At 43.3% G+C, this 13,376-nt stretch overlaps 1 protein-coding gene across 1 annotated transcript in view; it reads right to left on the minus strand.

Moving 5' to 3' along the window:
* Window positions 1-8,832: 8,832 nt before the first annotated feature.
* Window positions 8,833-13,376, minus strand: part of CCDC197 (coiled-coil domain containing 197) — a 33,944-nt gene continuing 29,400 nt past the window's right edge. Inside the window, exons 8-9 of the mRNA XM_084844401.1 lie at window positions 11,846-11,962; window positions 8,833-9,672 (exon numbers count right to left, since the gene is read on the minus strand). Coding sequence (XP_084700527.1) covers window positions 9,538-9,672; window positions 11,846-11,962 — 252 coding nt within the window. The 3' untranslated portion in view covers window positions 8,833-9,537. The remainder of the gene's footprint in view (window positions 9,673-11,845; window positions 11,963-13,376) is intronic.

The raw sequence follows: 13,376 nt of genomic DNA on the forward strand, positions 1-13,376 counted from the left end.
TCAGAATGCCTGAATAGGGCTATGCTGTTACACATATCTCACTTCTCCGAGCAGCAAGTAGTTCCAGGAGAGCAGTGCTTACCCAGGTTTAATTTCCTTTAGAAGGAGGTCAGGCTGACTGGACTTCTGCAGTATTTGCCTTTATTTACAAATATACAGGTCTGAGCGGGGTGGAAGCACACAGCTTAAACACTGCAACAGACAGCCAAAGTCTTTCTTCACATGGAGCTTTTATCCTGCTATTGAGATGGCGCTCTCGTGGAAGTTTGCGGGCTCTGTACATGTGGCGCCGTGAACCCACAGGGTGTCTCCTACACTAAATGCCCTTTGTTCCATTTTTAAATAGATTGCAGATAATGAGCTATCAAATTACCCAGTTGTGTTCCGCTTGAGCTCCCTCCTTGAGAAGAGAAAAAATGTCAAGAAGAGGAGCGAGATCGATGAAAGATATGGAAGACTCAGAGATGGGGGAGAAGGAAGCGGGTGAAAAAGGGAGTCATTGTGATCCTGCATTTGAAATGGAAGCAGAAAGTCCTGTTTTAAATGCAGGATTTTAGGCTGGTGTAGAGATGACCAAAGTCCACTGCTCCCACATCAGATCCCTAGGGAGCACTCTAAATCGATTACAGAGCCAAAACCTCAGCTCTCACTCCAGTATGCTGAATAGAAGCAGAATTCAGAGGCTGCAGGGACAAAAACTAAGGATAGAGGAGGAATCCTATCCTCTATAGGTCCTGCCCAGGGGATGGGCTTCCCCCTTAATCTTGGATTTTGCCCCTGCAACTTCTGAATTCTACTGCTATTCACTGTAGTGGAGAGACATTACTCCGCTACACTGAACAGGGGGAGGCTTAAGAGACTGAAATGTGCGTTATTTTTCTGGGCTTCAGTTTGGCTCAGAAAAATGACACACACACACATGAAGATCTTGGATAATGTCCAACTTAATCCAAGGTGAGTTTGGGAAAGCTCGCCCATTTGTACTCTGTGCCTTGCTTGAACAGGACTGGTCAATTATTTGCTTAAAACTACCTCCCAGGACTGGTCAATTACTGCACTCAACTCCACCATTTAGTTTTTAGCATATTCAGAAGCTCTGTTGTGTCTGTATTCCTATCTGGGCTTTAGACCATGGTTACCCTTTTAAGGCACAATCCTATGAATGTTTGGACAGAAAAAAGCCCTACAACTCCCAGCATTCCCCAGCCAGCCACGCTGGATGTTGTAGGACTTTTTTCTGTCTAAACGTGCATAGGATTACGCCCTTAATGGATTATTGGCAGAAGTCTGTAAGTGTTGAATTTCAAGGTTGTTCTACCACATGAAAGGGGCAAAGATTTCAAAAGCTACTGATTTCTGAGGCTCCCTCTGAATACTTTAATTCCTGGCTTCTTCGACAAAAGCTGAAGTTATTTTTAGACAGTTTGTTTTAGCATTGGAATGGGAGCCTAACGGCTGAGTTTATTGGAATATCTTTCTAAGTGCAATTGTCTGCCCACCCTTTATTTTCAGCACTTAGACATCTATATGTTTCAATATAGAGATATATACACGAGAGACAGCAATGCTTTGTTGTCACTCAAGTTAATAAACAACTTTGCTGCATTTCTGGAAGGACACAGGAAGGAAGCAAAAGGCCATCTTAGCCAAGCTGCTATCTATAAAGGGGGTCCTCAACCCCACACAATTTATATGATTTCAACCTGCCCTGCACCGCTTGGAACCTACTAAACTAAATGCAGCCTGCCAGGTGTTTTTCTTTTTTCAATAATCCTTTTATTTGCAACACAATGGTAACAACAACAAGCAAGCAAACAAGCAAGCAAGCAAAACAACAAAAAAGGGGGGGATTCATATCATGAAACATATTAATATACAGTAATCATTAACTATAGGGCAAAGAAAAAAAAAAGGAAAAAGGAAAACACAAGGGGGGGAGAAAAAAGATTAACATTTCCATTTCAAATGTGTAGATTAATATAAGCAGTCCATCTATCTAAATAAACATCCATACGACTTTGACGGCTGTAGAAGATACGCTCAAACATAGCAAGAGCCGTAAGATCTTCAGTCCGTAGGTGGTGGGTGTTTTTCCTTCTAAGCTTGGAGTACCTCTCTTTGCAACCATAAAGGCTCTCAGTCTCCACTTACGCTGTCAATTTGTTAATCCCCACATCACAGGGATGTAGTTTCCCTGTGATATGGGAAAGTGCATGTACATCCACTATTACATCACCAGCAGAGCTAGTCAGCTTCTTCTTAGCAAGCCTCTGTGGTGTCCAGTATGCATGAAACATCAACTTCTGTTGAATCAAGCTCAATTTTAAATCTACAGAAATAGTACATATGGAAGCTAAGGCAACTTTCCATTGATTGAACTGCATAAAGCATTCCAATTCCTTATTCCATTCATCTCTGAACATCTGCTTTGCTATGTTCCAGAAGGCTTTTATAGACAGCTATTGTGGGCTTAGCTTTCTGTAAGGAACTAATTAATTCCTCCAACAGTGCAGGAGGAGCTGAAGCACTCATTGCTGATGGGCCGTATATAGACACCAACGAATGCTGAAGCTGAATATACTGCCAGCTAGTACTAGACTATAAATTATATCTATTCCACAATACTGAAAATGGTAGGAATTCATCGTCCAAACCAATTAGCTGATCTAAAGTATAAATTCCATCATCAGCTCCACTCCTCCACATAAACGGTCATGTCTCTATTTTCAAAACTGGATTATCCCATAAGGTAAGTTTAGTTTATGGATCAAACTGCAGCTGGTGTGCCATTGCACTCCAACGGCTTTTCTACATGAATCTTTAACCCAGCACTTTACTGAGGCTTCTGCTTCCAGATTCTTTGTGGGATTAAGATTGGCTCTTTTACATGTGTTCCACTATATAACCACTAGGTGGCACTGTGATATAGTGAAATTATGGCAATACACTAGGGTTTCTTGCCGCCATTCACAAAAGTACCAGACTTTCCTTGGTAGAAAATAAAATGCTGTAATGGTTGCCAAGCACGGGAGAGGCCCTGGAGGATGACAATGTCATATGAAGTACTTGCAAACTACCATGAGTGAGTGAGGAATCATGAGCGCACAATAGATGCTTCATGTAGAAAGGCTGGAAGTCTCTCTCACTGCTAATATTGTTGGTACAGCCATTCCTTTCTTTTTAATATACCTACACCCTAACACCATCTAGCCAGAAAGAAGCACCACATAATTTGACTCCAAAACAGCACATGTAGAAGTATTAAAGGAAAAATGATTTCTAATCATTAATATGGGTTAATAAATAAGCTTTATGATATAAACTAAGATTGGGAAAGTTCAATCCTTCCTCTTTAATTGACAACTGCATCTTCAATGAAAAACAGGGAGGAGACCCCCCCCCCCGATAAGCTTCTGAAATATTAAATAAAGTTTTCAAAAAGATGTTTGAGGAATATATAAAGGAATACTACTTAATACATAACTTACCCATGGAAAGACATTCATCTTAAGCATATTAACCTTCCTCTAAGTGCTTAAATTAAGTGATGCCCATTTTTCCAAGACGAGAGATATTTCCACCAGTAATGCACTTATATTCAGTTCAATTTAACCTGCCAGGTATAATGCAGTGTGCCTTGCCAGAATATATATTATGGTCTGTCAGGTGCTTGCCCACCACCCTTCTTTTTGCAGTCCCAGGTGGGTAACAAAAACAGAAGTTTTACTGGGCTAGGGATGTGCAAATCAGCAAAAATGTGTTTGTATGTATTTTTCAAAAGTACAAATTTTTCATGAGCATTTTTCAAATGTACACAAGTTTTGAACACATTTATTTTATTCTGAAAGCGCGGAAATGTACGGACTTTACCCACAGATTGCATTCAGGTCCACATTGGAGTCCTTGAGCTACGAGCTGAATAAATTCTGGTCAGAACTGAACTGAAATAAATTGTTTATGCATCCCATTTCAAACATGGACTGCATTTGCCTGGGTGGGTTGCAAGATCCAGATCACAGAACCAATTATCAAGAATGAAGAAGGTGAAGCACAGGGCATTCACAGAACAGACAGCACTTTTGTGACTAGCATTGTGGGATTCCGAGCTGGAGAATGGTCATATAACTTTACATCTCCTGATGTGGACAGAGACAAAGACCTGGTTTGCACACTTAAAATAAGCCAGTTATTTAAGCCTGAACCATGACTTATTTAAGCCACGGTGGTTTCTTTAAATCATAGTGTGTGTGGGGTGCAATTTCCATAATCACTGCACAGGCTTAGCTTGTTGTATCATCTGAAACCAGGTAACATGGCTTGTTGAAGGGGGAAGCAACCCTCCTAGAACCCATTTGCTGTTGTAGGGTTATTTGTGAGACAAATGCGGAAGACCAATAACTTATTTTGGATAACTATTTGCAAGGTAGCCTATTGTGCAAGTTGGTCTTGCTTCTGGGGCAAATATCTGTCATAGCTGTGTGAAGAAGTACTTCTTTTTATCTATTCTGAATTTCCCACAAATGAGCTCTATGGGATGACAGTGGGTTCTAGTATTATGAGAGAGGAAGAAAAATGTCTCCCTATCCGCACTCTCTACACGATGCATAATTTTGTACACCTCTATCATGACTCCCCTCTCTTGCCTTTTTTCTAAGTTAAACAGTCCCAGATGTTGTAACCTTTCCTCGTAGGGGAGTTGCTCCAGCCCCTTGATCGTTTCAGTTGCCCTTGTCTGCACTTCTTCCAGGTCTACAATATCTTTCTATAGGTGTGGTGACCAGAACTGTACACAGTGTTCCAAATGTGGTGGCACCATAGATTTGTATAAGAGGAGTAAGATATTGGCAGTTTTATTTGTGATTCCTTTCCTAATTACACTTAGCATTATCTTACCATACCTGTAGCAGATAATATCATGGCTGGCAACATTTGGAAAACAAAAACAGGTGCATTTGATTTACGTTACAGGAAAATATGGCTCCTACTGTTAGAACACAATGAGAGAGATAAGGAAGTTCTCCAGAGTGGAGGTTGATGGCTCTGATTTTGGTGGGGCTCTGCAGCCACTCTGGGATTCAGTCAGAACCAGCCAGAACTCTAAAAGAGCTATCTAAGGTTCAGAAACCTATCCCCAAAATAGGTTCAGCACCCTGGATAGCTCCTTTAGAATGCTGGCTGGTTCTGATTGAGAGCCAGACTGGATTCACAGTCCCACCAAAATCAGAGCCACCAGCCTCCACTAGTCCTACATTACCCTGTGCTTAAGTTTTCTCCATGCGAAACGGGCATGTAAGACCATTTCCCCTAGAGCTCTCCTTCACCCATTTTGCTGGAGCTTGCCCACTGAGACTGCTTTATAATGCTACTCTTCTTACAAGGTGGAAGTACAATGTATATTCAGAGCAAAATAGACACTTGACTGTGTTCAGGACTTTCCCTAGATGGGGATTATCTCTGTATAGAGAAGTGATGTTTGGTACACAGCACACGATAAAATACCATTCTTACTGGCTAGCTGCAATACTTAAAATAGGAAATACTACCATTAAAAAAAAAAAAAGTAATCCCAAAATGGATTGACATTACTACTGCTGTTCATTAGACATGTCATTTATTCACCACTTCTTGCAATAGAAATGAGTGGATTTATTAAGTGTGCCACCTTTGAGTATGTAAGAGGCCATTTATATAAGCACAAAGTAATCAGCTCTCTTACGGTAATTTTTCTCAGTGACATTTGGGCCATTGATCCTGAACATCTTGCGGAGACCTTCTTTCATTTCAACATTGAGAAACAAGAGAAAACTCCCTGGAGCGAAGAGAAAACTCCCTGGAGCGAAGAGAAAACTCCCTGGAAAAGACCCTGATGCTGGGAAAGACTGAAGGCAAAAGGAGAAGGGGACGGCAGAGGATGAGATGGCTAGATAGCATCACCGATGCAATGAATATGAACTTGAGCACGCTCCGGGAGAGAGCGCAGGACAGGAAGGCCTGGCGTGCTATGGTCCATGGGGTCACGAAGAGTCGGACACGACTGAACAACAACAACAACAACAACAACTGATGTTTCCATTTCGTAAAGCTGTTCCATTAATTTTAAGTTGGTATGGATTTTTTAAAAAAGGCAGACATTTCTCATAATGTGTGGGTGGGATGGGGGGAGGTACTGGGAGAAGAGTTAAGAGCAATTCTAAATGGTAGCAGATCACAATTCCATTCCAGGATGGTCTGTTTCTTATACTCTCTTTGCAGGGTGGTTGCTCCTTCAGGCAGAGCCAACTCTATGCTGATAACATCACCCATACATGGGGTGACCAGATCCAAAAGAGGAAAGGGTTCCTGTACTTTTAACAGTTGTGAAGAAAAGGGAATTTTGGCAAGTGAAGCTTGTCATGGATTACATTTTTTTTGGATCATAAGCTTGTGGCCAGGGACTGTGTACACCACTCTGGGAGACATTTTGGCTGAGAAATGGGAGAAAAATACTTTAAATAAATATATTTAAATAAGCACCACCGTCTCCTTATTTGCAATAGTTCTAATTCAGCATGGAACACGACCACACAGAAGTAGTAACTACACAAAAGTATGGCATGTTGGTTTAAGATTCATTTACAAGAAAAGGGGGATGGATCCAGTCTGATTCTCCATATGGGCAGAGAGACATGGCAAAGAAGCATCTCATAACTTCCCCAAGCATCACAGGAAAGGATAATTAGAAGAACTGGTGGATAGTGATGCTGGAGAAATCTGCTGCAGACTCAAATAAAGCCAGATTCCCAAAAGCTGAACCTGCAGGGTCCACAGAGGACCAGCTCCTGTTCCCTTTGTGCCTGCCAGACTCCACATGGGACAGCTTCCAGGTTTTAAAAAGACAAAGTCCATGAATGGCAGCTGCCACTTGCAGACCTTGGGAAAATCACAGCCAAAATTGCATATTTTACACCATTTACTGCTGTAAAGCCCTCATATCTACATAAATTGCAGCTGTTACAGCTGCAATTTACGTAGATTTAAGTGCTTTAGGGCCCACAAACAGCTAAAATATGCAATTTACGGCTGTGATTTTCCCAAAGGTCTGCAAATGGCAGCTGCCATTCATGGACTTTGTCTTTTTAAAACTGGAAAGGCGTCCCACAAAATCTGGCATGCATGCACAGGGTTCTGGGGAAATCCAGTGAGCCTAAGTGGCCCAGATTTCCCTGTGGTGCCCCCACCCCCCCAGACCTGACTTCCCTATCAGCCCATCCCTCCTGGTGGGTGCCCCATTAGGGCAGAGCTCACTGCTGCCCTGTATCCCAATTCTGAGTGAATTTGAAAGCTGTCAGTGGAAGTGTGGAAGAGGAGTAGGCAATTTACAAGGAAACTAACAAGGTGAATATACTACTGCAGGCTACACAGTGGGCAGGCAAATCCGTGCACTTTTGCACTTGCACAGGACCAATTTTTTTTTTTTTTACATTATGAATACAGTTTACGTACTTCTGAAGCACCAAAAACCAAAATAAAAATGTAAAGATGGTGAATGCATTCAGGACATTCCCAAGTGTCACTTCTCTATCTGTGAAGAGGCTGACATCACGGAGGAGGGAGGACGGAGGCTGGAGGTGGCACTAGCGAGATCACAAGGAGCAGCTGGACTTTTTGATGCTCTTGCCAGGCCGCTCTGTAGCCTCTTGGGGCAAGCCACTGTGCTGGGTTCGGATGTCACAACAAACCACCCTGGGAGCAAGCCACCCTCAACAACCCAACAACAAGCCATGGGTTCTCAGCGTGGCTTGTGCCCAGTTAACAAATCGTGCTGAAATGTCTGCGCCAGGTTCAGATGTCACCATGAGCCACACTGACACAAACAAGGCTCACAACCCACCATGGTTTATCATGCCCTGCGAACCATGTCACTAACCTGGTTCGGACATAACAAGAAGCCACTGTGGGTAAATTTCCCAGTGGGGTTTCTTGTCGCAGCCACCGCTGCCATTTGTTATAGTCAAACCGTGGTGGGTAGCATAGCTTGCTCTTACACGCAAACCTGGCGAGGAGTGGTTGGAGTGGCTGATAAGCCACCCAGAGCCCATGAGCTGTTTTAGGGTTTCGAGTGGCTTGTTAACCACCCCAGCAACCCACCCTGGCCAGATTTGCATGTAATGATAAGCTAGAGTATGCCCCACCACAGCTCAAATATTCAAAATGGTGGCAGCTGCCACAATGAAAAGCCCCATGGGAAATCTGCTCATGGTCGCTTCTTGTTATGTGTGAACAGGGCCACTGAGTTAAACCATTGGCCCATCTAACCCAGTACTGTCAACACAGACTGGCAGCATCTCTCCAGGGTTTTAGGCGGGAGTTTTACCTGGCGATGCCGTGCATTGATTCTGGAGCCTTCTGCATGCAAAGCATTTGCTCTACCACTGGACTACAGCCCCTCCCTTACTTGGAAGTAAGTCCCATTGTACTCGAAGGAGTTTACTTCTGAATAGACATGCATAGGATTGCACTATATAAAAAAGTAAAATACGTAAAATGCCTGAGAGAACAGAAAAGTCTTAGCCTGGTGCTGAAAGAATAACAATGTTGGTGACAGGCCAGCTTACCCAGTAAAGACAGCATTCCAAAGCAAGAGGGGCCACCACTAAAAAAGCTCTCTTTCCTGTTGCCACCCTTTTTGCCACAGATTGAGGGGGGACCTGAAGAGTGGTATGATGATGTTTGTGTGAGATTTTGTTCATTAGAGGCATTGAGGCAAGTGATATTTCTTCAACTTAAAAAAGATCCACAGAGGTTTACACCTCCTCCAAAAAACACAGATTAATCAAGCTGCATAATCATTTCCAAGTTTTCTCACTGTATTCCCACATTCTCGCAGGATGCTTGATGGCCCCCACTTCCTGCACACACCAAGGGGCATAAGATAATAAACATGTTCTTATTAATTTCATTGCAAATACCATGGAATCATGGATTAAAACCACACACCATGTTGAACAAGCTCCAAATGCATGTGACAAGATTAATGCAATTTATCTACGTGATAGTAAACACTTTTACTTACTGCTGCAAAAATTGCAAATGTGTGAAAGATGCTAATTATTGCTCACAGACAGAGCATGGAAAACTAATAGGTAGAGCATGATGTAATAGCAATATCGTATTATTTGCCCCAAGTTTTATAAGCAAATGAATGCAGAAAGAAATGATACAATAAGAAAAAAATACATGCATATGAAATAGCATCATCATTGCTTCTTAGATACAGTAAAAATGTCATTTCTTCAAGGAAAATAGCACAGAAGTTGCAAAATTCTAACAGATTTGCAGAAATACAAATCTTCTGCAAATGAAAGGCATTTCCCCCCCATCAAGACATTTTTGACAATGTACTGATATCCATCTTTGCAGACCTACACACACTATAAAGTAAAATTATTCCACTTGTACACAAAATTTTGTCCCCTAGCAGCCTGTTATGGTACCTTTAGAGGTCTGTCTTATGCCATCTTTCCTTGCAAAAATTTGACCGATAGTTTGTATTTGGTCTTATAGGTTGAATGATAGCTTGCTAACACTTTTTAGCTTTTGAGGTTGTTTCTTAAAAAAGCCAGAGGATGACTTTTGAAGTTCACTGAATTTCCTTGTTTCCTCTTTGATCTGAATTTTTCTTAAAGTGAACTCCTGCTCAAAGAAAGAGAAAACATTTCTTAATATAGTTTAATTATAGAACATGTTATCTATAGCCCATACTAGTCTCCCTCAACTGGGTGCCCTCCAGATGTTTTGAACTGCATCCCCCACCATCACTAACCATTGGCCATGATGCCTGGGTGTAGTTCAACACATCTGGAGGGCACCAAGTTGGGGAAGGCCAGTCTATGCTATCGAACCAGTGCTTAGTTTCTAAAATGGGAGGTGCTAGCGATAAAGAACTCAAAAACTGCACTGCAGGATCACACCAAAAATTCAACTGGTTCAATATCCTTTCTCCAGCAGCAGCCAACAAGGTGACCCTAAGAAACTGACAAAACAGATATGATGGAGATCGTCTTCCCTTGTAACTCAGCATCATGTAATTAGAGACATATTGATTATGCTTCCCTTCCCAATGGAGATCAGAGATAACAAGGGGATTTGGACACTTGTCTGGCACCTGCAGGACCTCCTGCAACTGCTGGACAAGAGGGCTTTGCTCACGCTTAACCCTCCTGCATGGGGAAGGCAAAGGGTGAGCAAAGCCAGGCTTAGCAACTTCGCCTGCCCTGTGACCACTCCCCAGCGGGAGAAGGTGTGGGGCAGGCAAAGCAGATGGGAGGAAACGTGCATGCAGTAAAGCCAGTTCCTGGCACATATGCCTGCAGGATTATCTTTTCAATGCGCATGCCAGGGATGAAATGATGTGAGGGGGCATGGCCCTGCCCATTGACCTCAGGGGTTGTGGCCGTGCCCCTGATGCCATTTGGCTGATGGAGGGCTGGGTGCGGCATCATCTCCCCCCGACCCAGCCCTCCCCTGTGCTAGTGATTGCACAAGTGATAACAGAACTAGGACAACTAGCACAAGCAACACCAAATATAACGGAGTCATAATGAGCTGCAAATCTCCTTGTACAACAGCATGTGCAAATGGCTTGTGCAACAGTTTGATTGAAGTACTGGATTTCATGCTTGCGCAAAGATGAAAATGTTGTTTCCATAAGGGGTAGACACTTTGCGCTAGGGAAATGACACCATTATACAACCCACTGATATATGGGTCAATGGCCAGGATCTTTTCTCGATCATCCCAGAGTGCAGGACACGGAATAATGGGCTCAAGTTACAGAAAGACAGATTCCAGCTGAACATCAGGAAAAACTTCCAGACTGTTAGATCAATACGACAGTGGAACCAATTACCTAGGGAGGTGGTGGGCTCTCCCACACTGGAGGCATTCAAGATGAAGCTGGACAGCCATCTGTCAGGGATGCTTTGACTTAGATTCCTGCATTGAGCAGAGGCTTGGACTCGATGATATTATATGCCCCTTCCAACCCTACTATTCTATGATTCGATGATTCTTAGGGATGTCAGAGAATTCCGCCACGGATCTCAGTGAGGCTGAATGCCAGTGCATTCGGCCCCCCGAAATCCGTGGCAGAACAAAGCCCCCCACCCTACCACCCCGCAAAAGGCGCACGAAATGGAGCACTTACCTGGTGCCGTTCGCGCTGCTTTGCGAATGGCGGCCACGTCTGCGGCCACCATTCGCTTCCACATTTTTGCCATGATAGGCTATGTAAATACTTATGTAGCCTATCACGGCTAACACAGGGACGCCATTTGCATCCTTGTGGAGGCTGTGATAGGCTACGTAAATATTTACGTAGCCTATCATGGCAAAAAAAGGGAACACAAATGGCGGCCTCCGTAGCCGCCGCCATTTGTGCCCTGTTTTTTTGCCGTGATAGGCTACGTAAATATTTGCATAGCCTATCACGGCGAAAAACGGGCACAAATGGCGGCTGCTACGCCATTTGCACCCTTGTTTTTTTGCCATGATAGGCTATGTAAATATTTACGTGGCCTATCACGGCAAAAAAACAGGAATGCAAAGGCGGCCACCGTAGCTCCCACCATTTGCGTCTGCAGGCGCTGCACGCCTGAGAATGCACCCGGCTGGCAGCTCCATGGAGTTGCTGCAGAGCGGAGCTGGCTGGGTTAGGATTTCGGGGGGAGTTGTGGATCACCTCCCCGCTCCCCCCCACCGTGAATCACCCCCTTTGAAAAGGTAAGTGACTTTCGCACATCCCTAATGAATCTGAGTTGCACTCTGTCTTGGGCAATTTTGATTTCAGAAGCATAGTTTAACTTACTTGGATCATGTCCAACTTGGACTGCAATGTCATTTCCTTCAAAGGACCATAATGTCCCATGTAGCTGTGCTCTGCCATGTTGGAAATTGCTAACAGCATCCTGCTTAGTTCTTGATTCTGTAAAGGTATTAAAAGAAGTGAATGGATTAGGCCCTACTAACTACTATACAGCCAAATGTTAAAGAAGACAACCCTTATCAAGGGTGAGGACAACAATTAAAAAGAGGAGACATCATAGGATCATCATCTTCGCTAGCACTGTGATCCTAATTTATACCCAACTTTGTAATTTGCATGGCAGAAGGACATAGTACTAAATCAGCCATCATTCATGCCCCTCTACTATGCTTCAAACAGACTGCCTATATGTTAAAAGAATTTTTTAAAGCACCACATATACATCTGTTTGCTTATATATTCATCCTCATATGTAAAAAAAAGATTAAAAGCAGAAAAAAAGCCTGTTGCAAAATTGCATCAAGGATTGCGGAGCGGGAATCTTCATAATATTACCAGCACTGGCCATAGTTGGTAATAATTTGAACATAAGAACATAAGAAGAGCCGTGCTGGTTCAGACCAAGGGTCCATCTAGTCCAGCATTCTGTTCACACAGTGGCCAACCAGCTGCCTGTCGGAAGCCCACAAGCAGGACATGAACGCAACAGCACCCTTCTGCCCATGTTCCCCAGCAACTGGTGGACATAGGCATACTGCCTCTGATACTGGAGATAGGTAGCATATAGCCATAAGGACTAGTAGCCACTGATCACCTTATCCTTCATGAATTTGACTGATCCCCTTTTAAATTTGTCCAAATTGGTGGCCGTTACTACATCTTGCGGTAGCAAAACTCACAGTTTCACTATGTGCTGTGTAAGGAAGCACTTCCTTTAATCTGTCCTGGATCTCTCACCAGCCAGCTTCATGGAATGACCCTGCGTTCTAGTATTATAAGAGAGGGAGAACAATATCTCCCTACCTACTTTCAATACTAGGCACCTCTATCAACATCAGAAAGGCACATTAGGCCTGAATGTGTTGAGGGCACTCTTAAGCCAGCCTCACAGTGGCACAAATGTTACATCTGTCTTCACTTCAAAGTTCTGGCAAGAGAATTTCGGACTAAATTTAAACTCTTTCACAAAGAAGTAGTGATGTTGCTACTCAATTCGGCCTTCTACATTTAACCTCTTTCTCCTTTTATTCCAACTACACTTTTCTATTCCCTTTCACTCTGCCTGCAAACACCACGTTAGCATCTATAACTGTAACCACCCCCAAAGATGGTCAGTTCTTGAATGTAGCTACAGCTGATCACCATCCTTGCTTAGACACTGGGACTTTCTCTGCCTGACCCCATTTCCCCACATCTCTTTGCCTGCCCTGCAGAGCTAGAACTGTGTCCAGCCTTCAGGTTCCTGGGACATCCTTTTGCAAGGTCTGTTGAATACCCTTGGGGAATCCAGGTTATGTGAGTTGTTCGTTCCTGGGATTGATCTATATCTATGGCTGTCAGGTAGAGATGTATG

This window comes from Heloderma suspectum, chromosome 1, assembly GCF_057233095.1.
Source record: "Heloderma suspectum isolate Gila_16-S chromosome 1, 16-S_ref, whole genome shotgun sequence".
Taxonomy (NCBI): Eukaryota; Metazoa; Chordata; class Lepidosauria; order Squamata; family Helodermatidae; genus Heloderma; species Heloderma suspectum.